The sequence below is a fragment of the Asterias rubens genome, chromosome 21 (assembly GCF_902459465.1).
Source record: "Asterias rubens chromosome 21, eAstRub1.3, whole genome shotgun sequence".
Classification (NCBI taxonomy): Eukaryota; Metazoa; Echinodermata; class Asteroidea; order Forcipulatida; family Asteriidae; genus Asterias; species Asterias rubens.
The window spans coordinates 6020005-6047405 of record NC_047082.1 but is presented as its reverse complement, the minus strand read 5'-3'; the positions used below and the strand labels follow the sequence as shown (position 1 = coordinate 6047405).

Genomic DNA, 27401 nt, shown 5'->3' with positions numbered 1-27401 from the left:
TCAAAGACCCGTCTTCTCACTTGGTGTATCTCAACATTATGCACAAAATAACAAACCTGTAAAAATTTGAATTTGATTGGTCGTCGAAGTTGCGAGATAATAAGGGAAGAAAAAACACCCCTGTATTATGAAGTTGTGTGCATTTAGATGCTTGATTTCGAGACCTCACATCTGAGGTCTTAAAATCAATATGAATATTTTTCTGAGAACCTACTTCTTTCTAAAAAAACTACATTAATGTACTGTACTTCAGAGGAAGCCGTTTCTCGCAATGTTTTATACTACCAACAGCTCTCCATTGCTTGTTACATATGTACCTAGTACTGTAGTAAATTGTTATGCTAACAATTATTTTGAGTAACTACCAAAAGTGTGCAGTGCCTTTAAGTCCAAATGATTTTCTTTTCAGGCGCTGCCCTTCATGGAATATGAACTTCACAGGCAGTTGATGAATAAGCTCAAGGTAACCATACCATGAAATTAAAGGTGGCATCACTTTGTTGAGTATTCAGACTGGGAAGGAATCCAACTTTTTGTTTTAAATGTATTATTATTATAATTGATAATTAGGCTGTGCCCCAATTGGTGGCTACAATTACGGCTACAACTGTTGCTAAGGGTGTTGCTAAGGAATCCTACATTGTATAATTCAATACATAATGACACGGCCTCCCAGCCATAGCCGTAGCTGAAGCCGCTAATTCTGATATGGCTATAGTTTCACAACTATAGCAGCCAGGGCTACAACCACCTATGAATCGAGATGGTTTCGGGAATGCCTTTAACACGAACAATGGCAGTAGTAGTGTAAGGCGCTTTGGTCACTTGGTTTTAAATCCTCCTATTAAATGTACTGTATTAATTAATGATGACATTTTGTGATCTTTGCAGGTGAAAGGCATGAATGCACTATTTGGTGTCCATGTACAGATCATAGTTGGAGAGACTTTACTCATTGGCGTAGCTGTAAGTTGTTTTAACTTCTATTTATTTATTATAAAAATATTTTTAAAAAATTGTTTTTTTTACAAAAATTCAACATTCAAGGATGAGCACTTCGGAGCTAAAAAATTATTGAGAATTCATATGTTGACTATTATATTAAACATTTGAAGTGTGAAGTGAAAAATAAAGTTGTCATCGTTTGAAATAAAATTAAATAAAAGAAAACAACAAACTATGTACATGTATAAGGAGTTTAAAATGTTGTGTAAAACGCTTGTTTTTATTGTGCAGACAGCTACTGCTTCTTATGTGACTGCACTGCCGCCCCCATCCCTATTGAAAATCACAAGTAAGGTAAGGCACATGTATAGTCTGTTCCTATACTATGTGTGCTGCAGTTTGAGAATACACACAACTCCTTAAAGACCAAACAAAATGCCCCCAACCAACCATCTTCATTTGAAACATCATGTAACCCTCTTGCTAAATTTGTATACTCATTTTATACGTTGACAAACAAAAAGAAATTCTCGGCCTTGAAACACCCCGCAACATAAAGGCTTCCAGAAAAACAAGAGCCTTTAACCAATGTTGGCAGCAAACATGTTACCAAAAATAGTGACGTAGCTGGACATGTGTTTTCTTCGTGTTTATTCACGGTCGCCTGTCATCCTCGGCGAATGGAGATGATGCACTTTACAACTGTTCACATTTTGCATTTTATTCCTTTGTAATTCAGTTCGCTTTCAAACAGTGTCATGCTTTAGTTTGACTGTCGCTGTGTGTTGTGTGATCGTGACATGTCATCCATGTACTACACGGCAGGTCCTCGGCGCAGTAAACAGATGTTTCATTATCTCCCACGCCCAGTGACATCACCTTGAGAGTCTTTCTCAAAATGCACCCGGCGGCTTTTGTTTGAGTTTTTGCTGCGCGCAGGCAGACGCAAGGCACTTTTTCGGGGGGAACATAACAATTTTTACATGACTAAATTTGAGTTATTTCTACTAATAAATATACAATGTTTAAAATGGTGAAAGTTTGTTGTACCGTTTTGTTTGGTCTTTAGGAATGGCACTGCAACAGTCTTGATATACAGTGCTTTTTAGACCCAATTCACCCAGCGTGATCATCTTGCTGGCACCGTTTTGGGAGTCAATATTATTTCCTTTACTGTCACATTTTTTTTTACACTTATACCTATTGACTGCCATAATAGTGATCGTGGCACAGCCACTCACATGTAATGTTCGTGCAAGGGGTCAATAAAACACAATCACCCAACAACTCATGAGGGATAAAGGGACCTTGCACTATTTCATCAAATCTGCTTTTACTATGATGATGATGATGAAGAATTATTAGACCGTAAGTTAAAGGCAGTGGACACTATTGGTAATTACTCAAAATAATTATTAGCATAAAACCTTTCTGGGGAGAGGTTGATGGTATAAAACATTGTGAGAAACGGCTCCCTCTGAGAAAGAAGTAATTTTCCACGAATTTGATTTCTAAACCTCAGATTTAGAACTTGAGGTCTTGAAATCAACCATCTAAACGCACACAACTTTGTGTGACGAGGGCTGTTTTTTCTTACATTTACAATGTCTAGCATTGTAACATTTGTTTACTGTATTAACAATGTCTAGCATTGTAACATTTGTTAACTGTATTTACAATGTCCAGCATTGTAACATTTGTTTACTGTATTAACAATGTCTAGCATTGTAACATTTGTTTACTGTTCTTACAATGTCTGGCATTGTAACATTTGTATACTGTATTTACAATGTCTAGCATTGTAACATTTGTTTACTGTATTAACAATGTCTAGCATTGGAACATTTGTTTACTGTATTAACAATGTCTAGCATTGTAACATTTGTTTACTATGTTTACAATGTCTAGCATTGTAACATTTGTTTACTGTATTTACAATGTCTAGCATTGTAACATTTGTTTACTGTATTTACAATGTCTAGCATTGTAACATTTGTTTACTGTATTAACAATGTCTTGCATTGTAACATTTGTTTACTATGTTTACAATGTCTAGCATTGTAACATTTGTATACTGTATTAACAATGTCTAGCATTGTAACATTTGTTAACTGTATAAACAATGTCTAGCATTGTAACATTTGTTTACTGTATTTACAATGTCTAGCATTGTAACATTTGTTTACTGTATTTACAATGTCTAGCATTGTAACATTTGTTTACTGTATAAACAATGTCTAGCATTGTAACATTTGTTTACTATGTTTACAATGTCTAGCATTGTAACATTTGTTTACTGTATTAACAATGTCTAGCATTGTAACATTTGTTTACTATGTTTACAATGTCTAGCATTGTAACATTTGTTTACTGTAATAACAATGTCTAGCATTGTAACATTTGTATACTGTATTTACAATGTCTAGCATTGTAACATTTGTTTACTGTATTAACAATGTCTAGCATTGTAACATTTGTTTACTGTATTAACAATGTCTAGCATTGTAACATTTGTTTACTACGTTTACAATGTCTAGCATTGTAACATCTGTCTGCGTGTTGTTTACTGTTCTTACAATGTCTAGCATTGTAACATTTGTTTACTGTATTAACAATGTCTAGCATTGTAACATTTGTTTACTGTATTTACAATGTCTAGCATTGTAACATTTGTTTACTGTATTAACAATGTCTAGCATTTTAACATTTGTTTACTATGTTTACAATGTCTAGCATTGTAACATCTGTCTGCGTGTTGTTTACTGTTCTTACAATGTCTAGCATTGTAACATTTGTTTACTATGTTTACAATGTCTAGCATTGTAACATTTGTTTATTGTAATAACAATGTCTAGCATTGTAACGTTTGTTTACTGTATTAACAATGTCTAGCATTGTAACGTTTGTTTACTGTATTAACAATGTCTAGCATTGTAACATTTGTTTACTATGTTTACAATGTCTAGCATTGAAACATTTGTCTGTGTGTTGTTTACTGTTCTTACAAAGTCTAGCATTGTAACATTTGTTTACTATGTTTGCATTGAAAAATTAGTCTGTGTGTTGTTTACTGTTCTTACAATGTCTAGCATTGTAACATTTGTTCACTATGTTTGCATTGAAAGTCTGTGTGTTGTTTACTGTTCTTACAAAGTCTAGCATTGTAACATTTGTTTACTGTATGTAACATTTGTGTGTGTATTTCTCCTGATTAGTCTGGAGGTGGTGAGAAACAATTTCAGTCCATTCAGAAGAACATTCTCGACATGACAGCAAGGAACAGAGATATATATGATCTTCACTTACCAGTAAGTTTTTTAATCGTCTGTGTTTTTATCCCAGAGAAGAGCTTTTTTGTTTTATTAGTATTATTATTCTGGTTTATTTATAAACATTTAAACAATGTGGCTCAAACATCTGTATTAATGAATTTGGTAACCAGCATATAATGGCCAACATGAGAAAAATTTACGTTCTATGTAATTAATGCTGGCCATCCTATTAGTCAATACAGGTGTTGGTTTTCCTTCTCCTAACTGCTTAAGCTGGCTTTTAATTTATTTGTTTTCCATTCTATGTAATTAATGCTGGCCATCCTATTAGTCAATACAGGTGTTGGTTTTCCTTCTCCTAACTGCTTAAGCTGGCTTTAAATTTATTTGTTTTCCATTCTATGTAATTAATGCTGGCCATCCTATTAGTCAATATAGGTGTTGGTACACATACAGGAAGGTTTTCCTTTTCCTAACTGCCTGAGCTGGCTTTTAATTTATTTGTTTTCCATTCTATGTAATTAATGCTGGCCATCCTATTAGTCAATACAGGTGTTGGTACACGTACAGGAAGGTTTTCCTTTTCCTAACTGCCTGAGCTGGCTTTTAATTTATTTGTTTTCACCTGTAAACCAAAACTACAAGTGTTGTAGAATTTGTGTACAATGCATGCTTTGATGATACTCTTGTCACAATTATTGTTGTCTTATTGTTACTCAGGACTCAATGGTTGAGACATCAGCATTAGATAGTCCTCAGCCAGTCATAACAGAGAGCACTGAGGAACTCACTGAAGCTCAATTCCTACCCTCACAGAAAGATACGTACGTCCTTACGGTAAGAAGGCAATGTTGCTTCAAACACTTACAAGATTTCTGAGATGTTTTAGCAAAAATACAACATTGGTTTAATTAAAAATAATGAATGGTTTACAGGTGTAGGAAAAGGGGTATATTATTTGGTAAAGCAAAAATTGTTTTGCCCTGGCATGATGATTTATGTGAGGCACAACTATATCAAGTGAGTTCATGGATTAGACAATTTGTTAAATTTCCTTCATGTACACTATACATGTAATAAGCCAAGCAAAGTAGTTCCCCAAGGCTGAATCTACATGTACATGTAGCTGTGTTTACACTTACAACAGTTGTAAAACAAATTATAAAGAAACTTTTATTTGATTTGACAGGTGGACGATGTTGAAGATAAGGAGACAGTCTGGAGTTTGTTTGATCCTGAGCTCCCAACAGGTAAATAGAATACCCAAAGGTTTGTCATTATGACCTTTGTTTTCACCTTTGCCTTCAAAATATATTGGAAGGATGTGCACTGACCATTGGGGGAAGAAAGACAATGTCCAAGTCCCTAAGACATACATGTACCGTAATTTTCGGATTATAAACCGCGCGGCGTATAAACCGCACTTCCTCAAAATATACAAAACAATATTTAGGTGTCGGCGTATATGCCGCGCGTCGTATAAACCGCGATCAAAATAAAATAAAAACCATGAAAAAACTAACCTCAAACACGGAAGTAAAGTACGCAAACCTGCCGCGTTATGGGTGATTTTTTATCTCACACTATCAGTCCTGAGTTGGTTTTTTTTCCATCAACAACCCTTTTCAAGAATTTGCGATTTGATGATCGGTTGTGTTGACGATATGTTTGAAAACTTCTTTGGCAACAAACTCTCCGTGAATCAAAGATCGGCCGACAACGCACACCGAGAAATAGTTGTACTTTGCCCTGCATCGCATCGCCCTCTGTCGACAAAAGTTGTTCACGTTTGATTAGACTGGACCCCGAGCCTCAAAGCGTGGGTCAAACGTTCAAGCTCCCCGTTGTACAATGGGCAGCTGCTCTACTCGATCCGTCCGAAGTCTAGCCAAGATTTCATGAATGGAACTATCACCGGCCAATCAACAATGGCCAATCATCAAACGGCCAATCACCGCATGCGTGAACACATAGGGGCTGTGCTTGTTTGCGTCCTCTTTGTGGCGATGTGCAGTGACAGGCGGGCGGCACATCAGTCACTCCAGTCAGTCTTGTATAGTTGCCGCAATGTGGGAGTTGCGTTGTAATTAAAGTTGAAATGTTTTGAAGTTTACACTATTGATCGTAATTGAAATGATCTATTATAGGATAGCATTATTTTTGTAAGCTGGCAGCACCCCCTTTGCGGGACCACATAGTTGTTTGTGTTGGATAATTATTGATGAAGTTACAACTGAAAATACGTTTATTATTGTGATACTGAAAAAATCCAATAACAATTTTAAAAATTTACAAAGTTAAATCCTACTTTATTTGTAGGTAAGTGAGTTCGTGTTGCAATAAAAACTAACTTCAGACAGTGCGTGGACCATCGTTTTAACATAGGATTCGTCTGCAGAAGCAGTGAGTGATAAAGAAACAGTGCGAAGATTTATATCCAAGGAATCCTTTGCCTTTTGTTTTGTTTAAATAGAAAATAGACAAAACCAAAACCAAACAGTCCTTTTCAGGGCTACCACAACACAAACGAGAGTATTGTCTATGATTGTTGTTTCTGTTTACAATGTATATAGGAACATTTTTTAAACATGCAAATTCCTTTATAAAATATAAAAGAAATAAAAATGGGGACAGCTAAAGTTTTTCCCTCACTTTTATTGTATAGCGGTGGTAATGAAACAAAATGCGCTACCTTATTGTTTGCGTAATCACAAGGACAGGGGATTCACTTTTATTAAACATCAGAGTAGACGGGAAATAAGCTTGAAATGGGTCTTTCAATAAGGGAATTAAAGAAAAGTTGTTGGCCGGTGTTTCTCCCTCCCTTTTATTATTGTAGTCCCACAACGAGGATCCACAACAGATATTGCAACGACGGACGGGCGGACGGACGTAGCGTATCCTGCAGCGTGCACATTAAGCACATGTACACACATGCGAGTTCGTAAAGCTAGCAATCTGTTAATTGCGCTGCTCAATCTCGAGATTGCACAACAGATGTAGTGTGTCCATTGGTGGACCTTAGAGATTAAAACATTCTGGGTTGAAATGAGGCATTTTAAAAACTTGTGTGCAATAATTTATTATTAATAGTGCAAAAACGAAAACCTCTGTTTTAATTCAAATTGGCATGAAGTGTTGCCTACAAAACGTTGCCTACCCCAGAAAGTTTACCTTAGTTTGGCCGCTTACTGCAGTCAGTATTGTATACATTACTTTAGGACTTTAAGAGTCGGTCATACTGTAGATGATGCCTTATACTTCATTCATAAATACCAAAGACAGTTTCGCTATTCCTATTGGTGGAGAGTGCGTCACGCGGGGTGTTTGAACCTTTGATAATGACCAGTGTTTATAACCGGTTGTGAGCGGGACAGTTTCTTCATTCCTATGGGTCGAGAACAACGGCTTGAACAGTTGTGCCACATCGCGCGATACGCGCAACGTGCACAGCAATCTCCTTATAAGGAGTTGTTTACCCGAGGGCCTTACCATTTCATAGCTGGAGGGGTGTTGTGTTGAAATAAATCATTGAACAATTATAATTTTTGCATTTATTTTACTTTTTGACCAAAAAGTGTTGACATTTTTTTACCGTAAAGGTATTTATGAATGGGAATCAAAGTGTGTTGAATCTGTTTTCAACTAGTGGTTTAGACCCGCCGAGGCCTGGTTCTTTATAATTTACCTCGACTTCGTTACGGTAAAATTATCAAGAACCAGGCCTCGGCGGGTTTAAACCACTAGTTGAAAACCTCTTCACCACACATTGATTCCCTTAGTAATCTCATTGCACGTTAATCTTTGTCACTGCTAATTATAAAAATATCGTATTTGAATGCAAAGTCTGTGAGTTCCTCTTTTTTCTCAGAGCAAAACTATGTTTGATTTAATGTCCACTGTGAGTTGACTTGACAGTGGCATTATGATAGCATCATACATTGTACCTGTTTGATTGTAGGATTATTTAGTTGTACTACAGAGATAGCACCAGGGAATCTACGGCCTGTGAAGCATCTCCAGATGTTCACCATGATGAGAACACAGACCCTCGCTGAGTCTTCAACCAAACACTTTGCACCAATATTCGATGAACTTATTCAGGTATTGGGATAGCACTGTCATTCATCCAGTAGGTAGTAATGATACAATTAAATGAATGAGTCAATCAACCAACTGCTCACTTAATTTCAAATATGGCCACTTTGTTTGATTCTATCAGACTTACATGTAGACTTTGAAGTCATGCCCGAAACTAGCTTTTTAACCCAGTTGTTGTGCAGTACTAGTTGAAATGACCAAGGTTTTCTCTCAGTCCAACCAGGATCTTGTGTTTGTTCTTAAGAATGGTATGCCCCAATAAACACACAGCAGGTTTCGTGTTCCAAAATTGTCTTTGTTCACGTAACTTTTCATTTTCAAGACATTTTCCTCAAAATCATAACTATACTTCAGTTTTTGTGGTATCAAAACAAAAATATTATCACATAAATCCATGAAAATTGGAATTTCCAATAGTATAAATTTGCAAGCTTAAAGATAGTGGTTACTATTGGTAATTGTTAAAGACGAGTTTTCTCACTTACTGTATCTCAACATATGCATAAAATAACAAACCTGTGAAAATTTTAGCTCAATCGGTCATCAAAGTTGCGAGATAATAATGAAAGAAAAACACCCTTGGTGCACCATGGTCACACAAAGTTGTGTGCTTTTAGATGCTTAATTTCAAGACCTCAATTTCTAAATCTGAGGTCTCGAAATCAAATTCGTGGAAAATTACTTCTTTCTTGAAAACTATGGCACTTCAGAGGGAGCCGTTTCTCACAATGTTTTGTGCTACCAACCTCCCCCCATTACTTGTTACTAAGTAAGGTTTTATGCTAATAATTATTTTGAGTAATTACCAATAGTGTCCACTGCCTTTTAAAATCAATTTAAAAAAGGAAAGCATTCTCTGTCATAGTAAGCCGAATGCTGTGGATGTGCATTCAATGGGAACTGCTTGGTCTAACAGTGCCCTATTACGACAGCAAATTATTGCCAATCTACTAGAACTTGCATCACCTTCTTAAGAGGGACCAACCCTATTTTAAAGCTCAAACGAAAACAAACGGCTGAGGGGTTAATGAGTTACGACTGTTTAGTTAGGGACCGCATTGTATGGTCTGCTTTGAGCAAAACATGCCGGCTACACAGTAAAATTGACAAAACTGTTCATCTTTACACCCAATAGTACAGGACTTTAAAACAACAGTTTAATATAATTTTAAAACAGTGTTGACATGTTTGAAGATGAATTACTATTCTCTTTTTTTTTGGCACACAAACAACATTCATACGTTTGGTAAAAGTTGAGATATGGCACTGGAAAGACAAAAAGTTATGTTTTTGAGTGAGTGCTTCCTTAGGGCAACTTTCTGCCGTTTTCAGAGTTGGTTGTTTAAGTTGTACACAGAATGCATACATGTACTGTATGTGCTCTCCTAAGTACAATGTCATGTGGAAAACAGTTTACAGGCCAGGGTTCAGCTAAACCCTTGATCAGGTCCATAGAGACATTCTCTCTCATGTAGGTCTGTAGCCAGCTTCTGTTTTTTTCAACTGACCATTTTCATAGTAAATGTGTTGCCAGTGTGTTTGACCCGGTTTCTTCTATCAGGATGATTAGGCATGAAATCAGTCTTTCTGCTTGTTCACACCCATACCATACACTTACTCTTACTTTGCTGAGATTCTTTGGAACTCTTTGTCTTGTGCACGTTTCCCTGCATCCTACAATCTAGACTGTTTTAAAAGAAATTGTTATTTTCATCTTAAATAGTTTTCTTCTCGTACCCCCTCAATTCAAAGAGTGGCCTCAAAGACTTGTTGGGGAGAACTTGCATGACCCCCTTCACATCAAAAACACGAAAAACAAAATAAAAATCCAACAGCACTACATGTAGGTCTAGTTTGCAGAACCTGTATGCAGGCAGATGATTTCTGTTAATGACAAAATGTCATTATGACAGCCATCATTAGGGAAGCTATAGACAACATGATAAGTTGCCATCAGAGCTTATGTTAAAATCCATGGCTGTAAATTTCTCAAAATTGTTAGTGTACAAAACATTTTCTATTATTGTAAGCTCTGAAATTTACAAACCAGTAAACAGGCTCAGGAAATAGACAGTACATGTCTGACTTGTCTCCAAAAGTTCTGTATCAATGGATTGCAATTCCTGTTTATTTTCTTGAACTATCAAAATGATATAAGAAAATGTGCCAATATTTAATAGATGTTAAATTTGCATCGGGGATAAAGAATATTAATTTTGGTTTTTACCCATACACCGATGTGTGTTAGCACTGTATACTCAGTACTCGGGACTCGGGAAAGTACTGAGTATACAGTGCTAACACACATCGGTGTATGGGTAAAAACCAAAATTAATATGTGCCAATATTTGTTTAGTTAATGCATGATTTGTCTTGCATCTTCTTTCCCCAGGGAATGTGTTTTAAGCTCCGATCCATGGCTCCATGTTGTTTGTGTAGTGTCTGCTATGATATCAATGTACCAGATGATGATGTTATACAGGTAAGTCTTCCTTAGAAAGTCTCATTCTAAAGATGTGTGCAATGGCGAGAATATTTCCTTGAACATTTAGTGAGTGAAAGTGACCAAACTCGCATTGTTTTGTTTTGTATGTAACATCCAACATGTTCAAGTACCATAATCTACAGCATTTATCAGTTTATAGGCCATATACGTGTAAGTACATTGTACAGTAATTAATGTTTTGTATTTTGAAACATCATCTGTCAAAATTCATTCAGAGAAAACAAAATGGGATATTTTGATTTTGGCAGTACATTACTTAAATGAGGAAGACATGGCTAGTATACAAATATTGTCTGCTTCGAGTGCTTTGGTTAAAATTACGACTCCCGAGGTGATCCCGGGGCGTTCTTTTTTCCCGAGGCGCAGCCGAGGGGAGATGGAACGGTCCGGGGATCACAGAGGGAGTCGTAGTTTTAACCGTAGCACGAGTTAAAGCAGTCAGTATTTGTTTTACAATACCCCAAACAGACTATGTATCATCTTCAGACATGTAACGTTCGTACGCACGTTTCAGATACACAGATGCACAACTGATTGGGTTAGAGGTGAGTAGAAAGCCTCTGGGTATTGCACGATGTGTGATAGTCGTAACGATGCACTATTACATGGCCGCCGTCTAGTAAAACTAAGACATATCATGTGACACGCTCTAAACCAATGAAAAGGCAAAATATTTGTAAAGGGTTATAATTGTTGTTGTTTACTTTGGTTTTACTGTTAGTGTATTCCTACAACTACATAAACAGTGTATGTGGTAGTAATTTAATAACATTAACAAATTTTGTTTATATGTTGCAAGTAAGACTTTTTTGTCTTAAAAAAAAAACCTGTTGATGGTCGAGTTTTTGTAAGAGAGGAGGCTTTGAGAGAAATAAAATTGTGTGTAATTATGGTGCTCTACATGAGAAGATAGTTGAAGACATTTACATACAATTCTTAGTTCATTTCTTTGCACAGTTTGAAATTCTTCTTGTTATACTTATTGATTGCAGCTTTGGTTAACTGCATCTGCTGTAACACTTGGAGAGAGTAATGTTACCAGTCCAGAAAAGGCGGCCCAAAGTAAAGGTAATTTTGATACTTTTATTCACTGTGATTGTCACCATGTGATGGTTACATTTCAGGTTAACTATTGGTACAAATTAAACAACAGTGATAAACATTCTTTCAGTCTAGTGAGCTCTCTTAAAGGCAGTGAACTCTATTGGTTATTACTCAAAATATATATTAGCTTAAACCTTACTTGGTAATGAATAATGGGGAGCTGTTGATAGTATAAAACATTGTGAGAAACTGCCCCCTCTGAACATAACATAACATTACAATTAAAATTTATAATGCGCTATTCCATCAAGATGATAGCGCACTAGAAAGAAATTAATTTGGAAATAGGTGAGCCATTAGGACTTTACGAAAAGCAGACAGAGTATTAGATTCCCTAATGGCAGTTGGGAGATTGTTCCAAATCATTGGCTCAGCCACACTGAAAGCCTTCCAATCTAGAACTTTGTTTGCTCAGGGAACATTCAAGCGAGTGATGTCAAGTGTGGACCGAAGAAATCGTGGAGGAGTGTAATGTGACAGTAAAGTGGTAATATAATGAGGTGTAGTTTTGTTGAAGCATTTAAAAACGAGAAGAGCAATCTTAAAATGGATTCGTTCTCTATTTGGTAGCCAATGAAGTCCCCTAAAGTGATGGGGTAATATGTTCTCTCAAGGGTGTGGAACATATTAAACGAGCTGCACTATTTTGTAATCTTTGAACTCTGTCCAATTCATATGACGTTGCACCAAATAAAAGGAGATTGCCATAGTCAATATGAGAGAGGACTAAAGCTCTGACAACATGATGGAGAGTATCCTTATCCAGGTACCGTTTGATTCTCCTTAAGTTACGTAATTGAACATTTATTGACTGGCAGAGGCTAGAACCTTGCTCGCTCATTGTCATGTGAAAATCAAATTTTATACCCAAATTGCGGACAGAATCAGTAGGGTCAATCAATGTATTACTATCACCCATACGCAAAGATATCTTCGGCAGGATTTTAGGGAGTACCAAGCACAATTAACTCAGTTTTATTTTCATTGAGCTTAAGCTTGTTAGAAGTCATCCAGTTTTGACAACAGTAATACACAGCTGCATTTTCTCAATGGCAACTTGCCAAGCACCAGGTATTCTAGGATCAAAGGAACAATTAGCTGTGTATCATTAGCATATAAGTGAAAGTCTATGTTATGATGAAGTATGATATTGCCAAGTGGGAGGGTATAAATTTCAAACATCAAGGGACCCAATATTGACCCCTGGGAGTAGCCCATACTCCAACATGTCCAAATCAACTGGATCAGAGTATAGGTTATGAATAGATACCTGACTTTGTCTACCCGAGAGATATGATTTGAACCTTAGTAGTGCAGTATCGGAATCGCCTAAATCATCCCTCATTCAAAGCATTATGATCGATGGTGTCAAAGGCAGCAGACAAGTCTAATAGCACTAGAAATACAACATAAGACCTATCCATTGCCTTTAGAACATCATCCCGAACCTTCAAAAGAGCAGTATCGGTACTATTGTGTGTTTTATATGTGGACTGATAGAGCTCCTCAAGGTTATTGATTGACATGTGTTGCTTCAGCTGTTTAGCAGCAGCTTTCTCAATAAGTTTTGCAATGAAACTTATATTGGAAACTGGCCGATAACTACTTAATGCATTTTGATCTAATGAAGGCTTCTTTAGTATTGGTGAGATTATGGCTTGACCAAGTGTGTTTTGGAAAGAGCCTGATGAAAGAGAAGCATTGATGATTGAAGTGAGTATGGGTAAAACAGTTATTAAATGATCTTTCAAAAGCCAAGTAGGAATAGTGTCAAGGGCACAAGATTTACTAGCAAAAGCTTTGACTAATTTAAACACAGCTTCCTCCAAATATAGTTTAAAGTTAGTTCAAAATAGTGCAGCCCTTTGTTCAATATGCACAGTAGAATCACTGGCAGTCATGATAAGGTTATCCCATGGCACAGTAGAATCACTGGCAGTCATGATAAGGTTATCCCATGGCACAGTAGAATCACTGGCAGTCGTGATAAGGTTATCCAATGGCACAGTAGAATCACTGGCAGTCATGATAAGGTTATCCCATGGCACAGTAGAATCACTGGCAGTCGTGATAAGGTTATCCCATGGCACAGTAGAATCACTGGCAGTCATGATAAGGTTATCCCATGGCACAGTAGAATCACTGGCAGTCATGATAAGGTTATCCCATGGCCATTAAATGCAGTGCCAATATTGTCTACCTTGTTTTTGAAAAACATTGCCAAGTCATTTGCAAGAACCTGTGATGAATTACATTGATGAAGGATTTTATTGTTTTTGTTAAGTAAAGCATTAACAGTTTTAAATACATCTTTTTTGTTTGAATTGGCAATAGTCGAGACCAGATTTCCACAAAGGGCTCTAGTAAGGGAGTGAGCGGCATGTTTGAGTAACAGTTGGTTACCCATCCAACTCACCTAATTTTGGGGTGCTGAATCCGAAAATCAGGGATACCAAGCCGAATTTTAAGATTAAAGGTGTCTTATCAACAAATTAAACAAAAACAATTAGATATATTAATTATGCAAAACATATCTGTATTTGTAAATCTATGTGACTGAAAAAAATCATTTAACACTACTTGACCTTGTTTAGGGATGATCAAAAAAATAAGTCATTTAAGTTTAAGCATTGGTTAACTGTTCTTCAACTTACGAATTCCGTCACGAGATCCTCTGAGTGTGACGGGTTTACAGTTGATCTTTAAATCATTGAGTATGTTCCAGGTGGAAAGGGGGATTGCAAACTTTGTGCTGCCATTTTGTATATTCAGGAGTTTGTTTCTATCATAAGTTTGATGAGCTGATGTAGGAATCCGCTCACTAGAGATGGGGCCGGGATTAGGACAGATATCCCCTATGGGGCGCCGTTTGCCCATTAATTGTTTGACACTTTTAAGGCATGTTTTTACCATGCTTTACAGCAATTAGATGTAAACCATAGAAACTGTTGCCAAATCCTGTTATGGTTTACATACCAGTAAAGTATTTGTTGTGTATAAGTTTATGGTTTACAAACCATGAACATACAAAAAACATTTACAAATCGTGGTTCATAAACCAAGAAAATTTACGCATCTTAAAAACATGGTTAATAAACCATAAAAACTGAAGCATCAAATTCATGGTTTACAAATCATGGTTTATAAACCATGAAAATTGAGACATCTAAAAAACGTGGTTTATAAACCATGAAAATTGAAGAATAAAAATCGTGGTTTACAAATCATGGTTTATAAACCATAACAAATGAACCATAAAATCATGGTTTGTGACCATGGTTTATAAACCATGAAAATCGAGACTTCTTAAAAAACATGGTTTATAAACCATGAAAATCAAGACTTCTTAAAAAACATGGTTTTATAAACCATGAAAATTTACACATCTCAAAAACGTTGTTTGTAAACCATAAAAAGATGTGCACTCAGAAATCATGGTTTACAAACCATAAAAAATGTGCACTCAGAAATCATGGTTTACAAACCATAAAAAATGTGCACTCAGAAATCATGGTTTACAAACCATAAAAAGTATGCACTCACAAATCATGGTTTACAAACCATAAAAGTGTGCACTCACAAATCATGGTTTACAAACCATAAAAAATGTGCACTCACAAATCATGGTTTATAAACCATGAAAATGTGCACTCAGAAATCATGGTTTACAAACCATAAAAAATGTGCACTCAGAAATCATGGTTTACAAACCATAAAAGTGTGCACTCACAAATCATGGTTTATAAACCATAAAAACGTGCACTCACAAATCATGGTTTACAAACCATAAAAAATGTGCGGTCAATTGAGCGAAATTTTTCACAGGTTTGTTATTTTATGCATATGTTGAGGTATACCAAGTGAGAAGACTGGTCTTTGACAATTACCAAAGGTGTCCAGTGTCTAAGGGTTGTTCTAAAAAAAAACTCGACCTCCTCGACCCCCACGACCCACAACCTCCTCGACTCCTCGACTTGAGTGCATTTTTTGTTTCTGTACACCGAAATTGACACAGTGGCTGATGCAGATAAATAACCGCAATCTCAGACTTGAAACTTGCGTCGGGGATCACAGTACATACTGTGAGTTCTAAATCGGGGACTTAATTATTTACTCAGCCGTAAAGCAACATTTTATGAATTCGTAATTGGGACTTTCTTCGAACACGGGGCGGACGTCAAGGGGTCGGGGTCGAAGGGGTTTTAGAACAACCCTTAAATAATAACACAACTAATATTGGAGGCATCTGTGAATTGTATGGGTTCATGTGGCTGGCTGCCAATGCCCTTGCATGCCTGCTGCTCAAACACACTTGAACATACTATTTGTAATCCAGCTTATCAGCTGGAAGTTAGGATGTCAAGCCTCCCAAATGATTATCAACATAAGCTCAAAAAGGTTATGAAACTGTAAATGTAGTGCTCAATGTGTTGTGTTTGGTCATCAGGAGTTAAATCAACAGATGCAGAGATGATGTTTGCTATGGAGGAACTACAGACAACTGATGGTGCATCTATTTCACCCACTACACCTGTTTCTAAAGATAAAGGTAAGATGATGTTTGCTATGGAGGAACTACAGACAACTGATGGTGCATCTATTTCACCCACTACACCCGTTTCTAAAGATAAAGGTGAGATGATGTTTGCTATGGAGGAACTACAGGCAACTGATGGTGCATCTATTTCACCCACTACACCTGTTTCTAAAGATAAAGGTAAGATGATGTTTGCTATGGAGGAACTACAGACAACTGATGGTGCATCTATTTCACCCACTACACCCGTTTCTAAAGATAAAGGTAAGATGATGTTTGCTATGGAGGAACTACAGACAACTGATGGTGCATCTATTTCACCCACTACACCTGTTTCTAAAGATAAAGGTGAGATGATGTTTGCTATGGAGGAACTACAGACAACTGATGGTGCATCTATTTCACCCACTACACCCGTTTCTAAAGATAAAGGTAAGATGATGTTTGCTATGGAGGAACTACAGACAACTGATGGTGCATCTATTTCACCCACTACACCTGTTTCTAAAGATAAAGGTGAGATGATGTTTGCTATGGAGGAACTACAGACAACTGATGGTGCATCTATTTCACCCACTACACCTGTTTCTAAAGATAAAGGTAAGATGATGTTTGCTATGGAGGAACTACAGACAACTGATGGTGCATCTATTTCACCCACTACACCTGTTTCTAAAGATAAAGGTAAGATGATGTTTGCTATGGAGGAACTACAGGCAACTGATGGTGCATCTATTTCACCCACTACACCTGTTTCTAAAGATAAAGGTAAGATGATGTTTGCTATGGAGGAACTACAGGCAACTGATGGTGCATCTATTTCACCCACTACACCCGTTTCTAAAGATAAAGGTAAGATGATGTTTGCTATGGAGGAACTACAGACAACTGATGGTGCATCTATTTCACCCACTACACCTGTTTCTAAAGATAAAGGTGAGCTAAATAGGGTGTTTTTGCCGAAGGCCTTTAAAGGAACACGTTGCCTTGGATCGATCGAGTTGGTCTTTGAAAAACTTTTTGTGACCGTTTGTTATAAAATATTTACCGGGTGGAAAGATGTTGTAAAAGTAGAATATAATGATACACACAAGTATCACTCAATATTGCGTGGTTTTCTTTTTACCTCGTCGACTAAAAACACAGTCGGCCATTATGGGAGTCAAATTTTTGATTTGACTCCCATAAATGGTCGACCATGTTAGTTCGTGGCGTAAAAGGAAAACCGTGCAATTTTGAGTGATACTTGTGTTGATCATTTTATTCTACTTTTAAAACATCTTTTTAACCAAATACATTTCGTAACAAACGGTTTCAAACGCTTTTTATAGACCAACTAGTCAGATCAAAGGTTAAATTTTGAAGGATGAGCTACAAGGGTGTGGTTTGGAGTCCTGCATATTGCTCTGTGTACATGCTAAATGTCCATAATCATGACATTCCTAAGCTATATGTATAATTCATAAATACCTAAGACAGTTTGTCCATTCTGATTGGTCGAGAGGGCATCACGAGGGGTTGTTTGAACGGATAATATAACACCAATAAAAAGTGTTGAAACATGGGCGTGACACGCGAGCTTGAACCTGTTCTCATATGACAGTGTCTTCATTTCTATTGGTCGAGAGCAACAGCTGAAACGGTTGTGCAACATTACGCGATGCGCGCGGCGTGCACAGCATTCCCCTATAAGGAGTTGTTTACCCGAGGGCAGCGGAGGGCTTTACCATTTCATAGCTGGTGGGGTGTTGTGTTGAAAGAAATCATCGAACAATTATAATTTTTGCATTTATCATTTTATTTTACTTTTTGACCAAAAAGTGTTGATGTGTTTGACTGAAAAAGGTATTTATGAATGGGAATCAAAGTGTGTTGAATCGGTTTTCAACTAGTGGTTTAAACCTGCTGGGAGGCCTGGTTCTTGATAATTTACCTCGACTTCGTCTCGGTAAAATTATCAAGAACCAGGCCTCGTTGGGATTAAACCACTAGTTAGTTGAAAACCTCTTCACCACACATTGATTCCCTTATTACAAACCGCTAATTTGGTGTCGCTTTCAACTTGATATACAATATAAAACCTTATAAATGTCCATGTAGCAGTTAACTTTCACAGTCTTATTCCTTATCAACCATGTCAACATGCATCTTTCCAGTAAGCTATATTTATCCCATCATTGGTGGCTAAAACACAATAATTGAGGGAACTTTCACCTTAGTTTTCTTTGTGAATGTATTCCACAAATATGCATTTTTATATTGTTTTCCCCTATTCTTTGGTAAGCAGGTGTCAAATTTGGATGTACATTTCACCTTCAGAGTATCTAGTTAACACCATGTTTCCTTTTGTTATTCATAGTCCTTTCCTGGACCCTTTGTAGCGAGTTGTACATTGATGTTGAAAATAATGATTGTTATTTATTGTGCACATTATTTCATTGCAGGTACCAAATTTCCTAAGCTGGAGAAGAGAATTCTGTTTCCGGTAAGTTAAAATGTTTGCCTGCATCCATGACAATATTAAGGGAATCAATGTTTGGTGAATATAAACCTTGTGGTTTAAACCCGCCAAGGCCTGGTTCTTGATAATTTTACCGAGACAAAGTAGAGGTAAATTATCAAGAACCAGGCCTCGGCAGGTTTAAACCACTAGTTTAAAACCGATTCAGCACACTTTGATTCCCTTTGATAAATATCTTTTCAGTCAAAGAACACCAAGACTTTTTGGTCCAGACATGCCAAAAGTAAAAAAGTGCAAAAATTATAATATTGTTCAGTGATTTCTTTCAACATAACACCCCTCTAGCTATGATATGGTAAGGCCCTCTGGTGAAAACTCCTTATAAGGAGCTTGAGGTGCACGTCGTGCGTATCCCGTGATGTGGCACAGGTGTTCCAGCTGTATAGACCTGGTTCCAAGTCTTTGATCGTGGCTTTTTAGATAGCCGCTACAAACAGCGCCCTCTTGTGATCTTTCTTCGCCATTAAGCCTATGATCAAAGACTTGGGAACATTGTCATAGGTTTGTACACACCCTATGGCGAACTGGACGGAACATCTGATTGGTCGAAATTGCTAAAACCTTCGACAAGATGAATATTCAAACAAAAACTTCTGCGGGATAGGTTCTGAGTTTTATCTATATCCATATCCGGATGTGAAGAAAATACATCGTCAAACTTTGTGTGTGTGTGTGTGGACGATCTTGGGTAAACATGGTAAATACATGTTCCACAAAGCTTAATGCAGCCATGATGCAGCTAGCAGTAGCACAGGTATTTAACAACAGAACACAAACAAGATGGATACTGAGATAGTTGAGCGACTATTGAAAGTCTCATTAGGTGTACTGAGCCAATTTACCATCAAGAGTGACTGAAGCCATTCAATGATTTTTGCAAGGCACTGCTGACATATTTGTCATGTTCGTCAACAACCATGACAACCTCTCCCTCATGACAGTGTCATGTCGTTAGTGGATGAGTGTATCAACTGGCTCCATACTCCAGCTCCTATGTACTCATGATATACTGTGTTGACTACCAGTTAAATGCTAGATCATGATCCAATAAGGTAATTTTTATTAAGATGGCTTTCCAACAAGCACTTATAGGTATACAAATGTGTAGCTTTTTGTTATTAATATTACTTATTTATTCGACTTCCTAAAGTATTTATCTGATGATAATGAGGCCAAGGGAGTGCCAGATCAGGACTACTCAGATTCGTCAACAATCAATCTAAATCTTATTCTTGCTAATAAGGTTTGTTGGACTAGGGGAAACGGAGTGTAAAGCCTGGGGCATACTTCCTGCGAATGTGAAGGCGAAGGGAATTTGACGTGAATTTGACGTCACAACTCTGTTTTTGCTACGAATTCCGAAGAGCGTTGAGCACAACTCAACCCCTACGAATTATTTGTTGCAAATTTGTAACATCAACATTCGTATCGCATTCTCAGCAAGTATGAACTGGGGTTGAAGGTCCCGTACCAATGCGAAAAAGTGTACAGCCGAGTTTTTTCAAATTGTCACCTTCTTGATTGAGAACTTCTACTCACAGTATTCCTTTGTAGCCGGAACCATTGGAAGGGGAGTTTGAAAATTGTTGGTTTTAATCCTTTGATGACATTATTTGGTGAAAATTAAATAGTTTTAAATTGACATCTCCGATCTGATGATAGACACGTCAAGGACATTTTACTACTATTTCCAAGAGACGCTGACAGGACACATCGGACAGGATGGACTGGCCTTCTAACATGTCTAAAACACCCATGATGCCTCTCAGGATGTTAGGTTGAATGAACAGTTCTGATTGGCGAAGGAGCATTCTTTTGAATTACTATGAATATGATGCTGCACGATTTAGTACTGTTCACGATTTGCGTAGCTGATAATATTTTCGGCTCAACAGAAGCTGCTGGTTGCAAATTAGGCACACTCGCCACTGCTGATTCTCCATTAGGGTGTAAACGCAAGTGTTTTTCAACATAAAAACGCAAATCTTGACTTAAAAAAACATACAACAGTCATGCACAATACAATCTTTAGTCAAGTTAGTAAATAAACTTTTTAACAAAAGTTGTAACAATCCCACACAATTTGAGGCGAACAAGTAACAATGCTGTCGGTCAATCTTGTATTTTTTTTTTTTCATTTTTCTTCCTGTGTCTATTTTTGTCAAATTGTTCAAGCCTTGGCCCAGTTTTTATTACTTAAAGTGTATGGGTACTCTAAATATCGCATTACATGTATTATGTTTTAAGAAAAGAGGCGCTGGTTGACATGTTTACTCTATACATTGTAGACTGCAACTTGCGTGTGTGTAAAGCACATGCGGTTCCGTTTAAAATGTAGGGTGGAACTGTTATTGCGGCGTAGGAATCACGCTTTTTGTTCTGTGTTTTTTACTACAACATGAACAATGAGATCTTGTTAACTAATATCTCTGTGTTTTTAAAACTGTCTATGTTCCAAAAACTATACAAATTTAATATCGAATGAACGTAAAGCATTAATTTCAAGCAAGTTTACCCTATTAGTAATTGACGCTGCCAGTGAGGTTTTTGCCGTCTCCTGATTGGCCAGCTTCCATTGCGCACGCTTTATTATTTAAATTGATCTTTGAATACATAGATATACATATGTGCAATGTTTTCCGTGGCTGAGATGCAGAAGAATAACCACAATCTAAGACTTGAATAAGCACAGTCTTATAAGCACAGGTGCAAGCTTGCGTGTCATGCTCATGTTTAAACACTTTTTACTGGTGTTATATCATCCGTTTAAACACCCCCACGTGAGGCCCTCTCGACCAATTAGAATGGATAAACTGTCCTAGGTATTTTATGAATGATAATTATAGTAAATATTTAACAAACTGATGAACGAAATAATACATTATTGTCTTGTTTTTTTGTTTGTTTGTTACTAGGAGCCAGTGATGTCAACATGGAGGCCAAATGTAGAGATAACACCTATGTCTACCATCCCAGGAGGTATCATTGATAGATACTTGGGCTACATTAATCTCTTTTTTGTCAGGGAATCAATGTCAGTACGAGAGGTAAGACACATTAACACAGACCTGGTATCAATTTCACTAAGAGCGAAGATTGATCCTTCTGCAAATCATTTGTAGTTGCTAAGTAAAATGTGATGTTGCAATACAAATCATTATTGTAATACTGACAATATGTATTGCGATGAATTTTATTGCTTTGTGAAATCAGGTCGTGAGCCACAATGTGTAGACCTGCTGAACCCTTTCAGCCCAAATTGTTTATTCACAAATTTGTTTATTCACAAATTTGTCACATAAAGCCGTTAGTTACTAAGCAAAAAAACATAAACATTCTCAACTTCTTAAAAACTAGATGTTTGAAAGCAAGATACATGTACTCTGTCTAAAAACATATTTTATCACCCGGTAAATCTTCTTTTTTGTCCACAGTCAGGTGGCGTGAGTGGCTTCATGTATAATTTTACCTCGGAGGTCAACGCTATTATCCGCTCACATGTAGCATCACTTGGAGGCAATGCATTAGTTGCTTATAATCTTGTAGACTGCTTAGTGGAGGACAGAAACCACCAGGTAAAGAATGTACTGCTATGTTTCAATCGTTATGTTGGTCACCTCACTTCTTAGGAAGCTTGCCACCAACAAGTTGTCTCATCAAAGTCACCCTTAAAATATTGCCGCCAAACAAACTTGAATGCAGACGTTTTCCTATTAACATTATATAATTTTATGGCTCCTATTTTAGTTATTGTCTTTTTTAACAGTTAGACTGTTAAAAAGCTGTTATGTAATGGTTATTCATAAACACCTCAGACAGTTCTGCTATTCCTATCGCTGGGGAGCGGGTCACGTGGGAGTGTTTAAATGGTTGATAACAACCAGCTTAAACTGCTGTTTCAAACCTTGAAGGGTCGTGGCTGTGCGATTAAGGCCCTCGCCTTCTACTCTGGCCTTTATCACACGGCAAGGACCCTGCCAATTTTAAACGGCCGTTTAAGAACTCGTCGCTACCCTTTTATTCCCATATTTAATTAATGACCCATGCCCTATCAAACACACAACATTCAGGAGAGATATGAAAGCCCTCGTTCTGTTTAGGGAATAACAGTGCGAGGACAAGGTCTTCATTGCGTGGTAATGACCGTGTTGGTGGCTGGCCGCTGTTAACGGACCGAATCAAGATAGTCCGAGTCATGAAAGTCAAGTCTCAAGTTGAGGTCTTTTGCCGACGTGACTTAAAAAAATTCCAAGTCACAGAATTGTGAGCTGAATACAAACCCTGGACTCGTGTCCTACAACTCTGGCAGTATATGCTAAGCAAGAAATGTCAGCACCACAGTTTTTTTTAAACAGCCCTTGTTTAGCAGCTGTGATATTGTTTAGAAGCTGTGATATTGTTTAGAAGCTGTGATATTGTTTAGAAGCTGTGATATTGTTTAGAAGCTGTGATATTGTTTAGAAGCTGTGATATTGTTTAGAATCTGCGATATTGTTTAGAAGCTGTGACATTGTTTAGAAGCTGTGATATTGTTTAGAAGCTGCAATATTGTTTGGAAGCTGTGGTATTGTTTAGAAGCTGTGATATTGTTTAGAAGCTGCGATATTGTTTAGAAGCTGCTATATTGTTTAGAAGCTGCGATATTGTTTAGAAGCTGCGATATTGTTTACAAGCTGTGATATTGTTTAGAAGCTGCGATATTGTCTAGAAGCTGCGATATTGTTTAGAAGCTGTGATATTGTTTAGAAGCTGCGATATTGTTTACAAGCTGTGATATTGTTTAGAAGCTGCGATATTGTTTAGAAGCTGCGATATTGTTTAGAAGCTGCGATATTGTTTAGAAGCTGTGATATTGTTTAGAAGCTGCGATATTGTTTAGAAGCTGTGATATTGTTTAGAAGCTGCGATATTGTTTAGAAGCTGTGATATTGTTTAGAAGCTGCGATATTGTTTACAAGCTGTGATATTGTTTAGAAGCTGCGATATTGTTTAGAAGCTGTGATATTGTTTAGAAGCTGCGATATTGTTTACAAGCTGTGATATTGTTTACAAGCTGTGATATTGTTTAGAAGCTGCGATATTGTTTACAAGCTGTGATATTGTTTAGAAGCTGCGATATTGTTTAGAAGCTGTTATATTGTTTCACGTTTTATCTGATTATCAGCAACTGATACCAAAATCTTTTGTCTACAGTGTCAATGTTTGATCAACGTCAGTGGTGATGCTGTGCATGTCTTGTATGAGGACTCAAGTTCAACTATGGATTCACCTGTCTCTAGTCAATTATCTATGTCTCGTAGTCAACAATTCCGCACCAGACGAACATCAAGTACAGAAGTCTCTCCACGAGCAGCCGAATCAACGAATTGATGGCTCCCACAGGGAGTGGATGGACAACAGGGAGTGATGGATAATTCAACAAGATACATAACTTCACATGTTAGAAAAGTATTTGTACAAACAGAGAATAACAAGATTTCTTTATTCAGGCTGTTAGATGCTTTGGAGTTCAAAACAACGTGAAAATAATTTGAAATTGAATATGACATTGACCAAGAATAAGGGAGCTTACTTACAGTGGATTTGATGCACTAAATAAAACCTCCTTTAGTAAAAGATTTGTGCATGTAGTCAAGTCTTTTAAAGGCACTGGACACTCGGTAATTACTCAAAATAATTGTTAGCATAAACACTTACTTGGTAACCAGCAATTGAGAGCTGTTGATAGTATAAAACATTCTGAGAAACAGCTACCTCTGAAGTAACATACTTTTTAAGAAAGTGGCAATTTTTCACTCAAATAATATGGGCAGATGAAAGCACACAAATTTGTGGGCCAAGGGTATTTGTTCCTGCATTATTATCATTGAGTCCAAATTTTCACAGTATGGTTATTTTATGCATATGATGGGATTCACCAAGTGAGAATACTTGTCTTTATCTTCCAGTACGCGCTAATCCTCCAATCAGATGCTCGAACCGGAGTTTGATAGAAAAAGCTATTTGCAATGATGTATTGACTTGAAACTTCAATCAAACATTGCTTCTTACATCTAGATGCATATGCAAAAGAACAAACTCAAAGAGTACATCACTGGTTCCAGTTGAATGAGTTGAAACAATGAAAACCTTAAATGGAGATAACTTCTTATTGCCAAGATGAATTGACTTGAAACTTAAAACAAATGTTGCTTTGTACATGTAAATTCACATGAAAAGATGAAACTTAAAGAGTTTATCACTTGTTCCAGTTGAATGAGCTAAAACAATGACAACCTTAAATAGTCTTTACTGCAATGATGTACATATTTAAAACTTAAATCAAATATTGCTGCTTACATGTAGATACTATTAAAAGATGAACCCCGAAGAGTTTATCACTGGTTCCAGTTGAATGAGCTAAAACAATGAAAACCTTAAATGGTCATTACTCCATACTTGTCAATGTCTCCACCCTTTGACCATCAGTTGATCAAATAATTGGGTTTTTTCTGTCAGTCATTTGGTCTATCTGGAGATCGGCAGCTCGCCCTTGTGTGATTACTTAGATTGACACTTACCAAAGGTGTCCAGCGCCTTTTAAGGAAGATGACTAGAAACTCTGAGTGAGAAAAGTACCTACAAATGCATTGCATTAAAAAAAATAAGTTGAATCAATTTCACAGAGAAAAGTCTCGGCAAGAAATTGAAGGATAACTTAAAATCACTGTTGTAGACCATGGCCTGCAGTCAAAGGTTGGCCAGTTTATGGTTAACACAAACCACGTTGTCAGCGTCAGTTACGCTCCAGTAACATTAATATTTACTGCCCAATGGGCCCTTACTGTCAATAGTAGTACCAAAGCTATTAGGTTTGCTGATAATACCAGCTCTACAAACAGAATAAATCTAAGCACCCAATTATAGCCCAGAAGGTATGACGCTTTGTGGCAGTAATTCTTATTGTAACCTCATACGCCCGATCTTTGGTATACTTTTACCCCGATAGGTGGGGTTTATTTGTAACATGCAGTTTCCAAGGAAAATGGATTTACGTGGCAAGTCTGCTGCCACATCAAATCAACTTGTGTGAGTCCAGGTCTCAAATGGTCATTATCTGTACCTTCATCCAATGTGCATGGAATTTCATGCTCCTTCGCTACGCTTATACGCATGAAAAACAGTTTTACCCTTATGAACAACCAAAATAAGCACACAGAAGCAGTCAAGTATATTCTACGAATTTATTGAAAAACATGGGAATAAAGCCGGGATTCGGCCGACTCTGTACGATTTCTATGTTTCTTTTGTTTAACAAAAAGCACTTTTTGTTTTCAACACAATACAACAATCTCGACAATCTTTTCAAACCAATTTTCTCTTTTTCTTTCCGATTTCCACAAAGGAAAAAAGCCCTTTCGACATCGGTCTGAAAACTAACATATTGAGTAAGCAGTTTATCAGTAAACATAACTCGCAACATCGCTTAAACCTCCATTACTTTGAGGAATTTCCATCCAAAACAATCTCAAATCAGAGTGATATTCAGTAATGACCGGTGTTAATAGTATAAACTCAAACTTTTCTTATTTCTCTTCAACCGTCTCCTAACGCAAAATGCAATTGAACTTAAACATCTACGTAACTCTACTATTAAATACCGTTACTTGTAATGTTTGAGCAAGAATAATAAATAGATAAATAATTAAACTTGTAACTTATTAATTTCATAATGAGATTTTGACCTTCGTATTCTTATTATAGGTCACTACATCTACATCTGGATCACATATGCAATCTTCCTTAATGCAATACTTAAATCCCCAGAAAGAACTTTTACCACATTGAGGCGTTGGGTGACTTCTCTTTTGACATATCTGTTTTTTGAATTGGTGGATTTCAACCTCCCATGTTGCATTATGAGATCTTCGGGAACCCCTCTATTTGCTACGGGAGAATATTTTTCTCCAGAGTCTGTTAAGAAAGTGGTATTACCGTCCCTAAAAATGTCCGTTTTAGAGTGAGGAATAAAGATGCTAAGGCAATTTTCTGCTGGGAGTTCCCGAATGTGGCTAGCTTTAATTTGCGCCATCTCAGCGTGCCTAAAAAGAAGCATAAATTTAAGGGAGACATAGCATGCCGTCCTTAAATCGATCAGACTGCAATCAGATTGCCCAAATTTATCGACTATAGCTTTGACTAGACTGAATGGAAGGGGCTCTTTTTGCATGGGTGGTTTGTGTAACTTTCTTCTTTCACTTATAATTAGTTGTTGCATTACTGGTGAGTCCAACGGATTGGGTGTCATGTTTACTATTGAGTGAAGCCATTTTATGGCAGCTGCAATTGACACTATTGTACTCTCAGAATTTGCGAACTTACTTTTCTGAACGATGAATGCGGCTATAGCATGTACTTTAATGGGAAATACGAGTG

The 27401-nt window shown here is 37.0% G+C and overlaps 1 protein-coding gene across 2 annotated transcripts in view; it reads left to right on the top strand.

Moving 5' to 3' along the window:
- Positions 1 to 24696, top strand: part of LOC117304361 (C2 domain-containing protein 5-like) — a 54154-nt gene extending 29458 nt beyond the window's left edge. For both annotated transcript variants that reach the window (XM_033788765.1, XM_033788764.1), the window contains exons 17-30: positions 410 to 463; positions 892 to 966; positions 1237 to 1299; positions 4161 to 4253; positions 4938 to 5054; positions 5407 to 5467; positions 8179 to 8321; positions 10711 to 10800; positions 11817 to 11892; positions 16376 to 16477; positions 18910 to 18950; positions 21902 to 22033; positions 22421 to 22561; positions 24180 to 24696. In XM_033788765.1, the coding sequence (XP_033644656.1) occupies positions 410 to 463; positions 892 to 966; positions 1237 to 1299; positions 4161 to 4253; positions 4938 to 5054; positions 5407 to 5467; positions 8179 to 8321; positions 10711 to 10800; positions 11817 to 11892; positions 16376 to 16477; positions 18910 to 18950; positions 21902 to 22033; positions 22421 to 22561; positions 24180 to 24356 (1365 nt within the window). In that variant the 3' untranslated portion in view covers positions 24357 to 24696. The remainder of the gene's footprint in view (positions 1 to 409; positions 464 to 891; positions 967 to 1236; positions 1300 to 4160; positions 4254 to 4937; positions 5055 to 5406; positions 5468 to 8178; positions 8322 to 10710; positions 10801 to 11816; positions 11893 to 16375; positions 16478 to 18909; positions 18951 to 21901; positions 22034 to 22420; positions 22562 to 24179) is intronic.
- The last annotated feature ends 2705 nt before the right edge of the window (positions 24697 to 27401 follow it).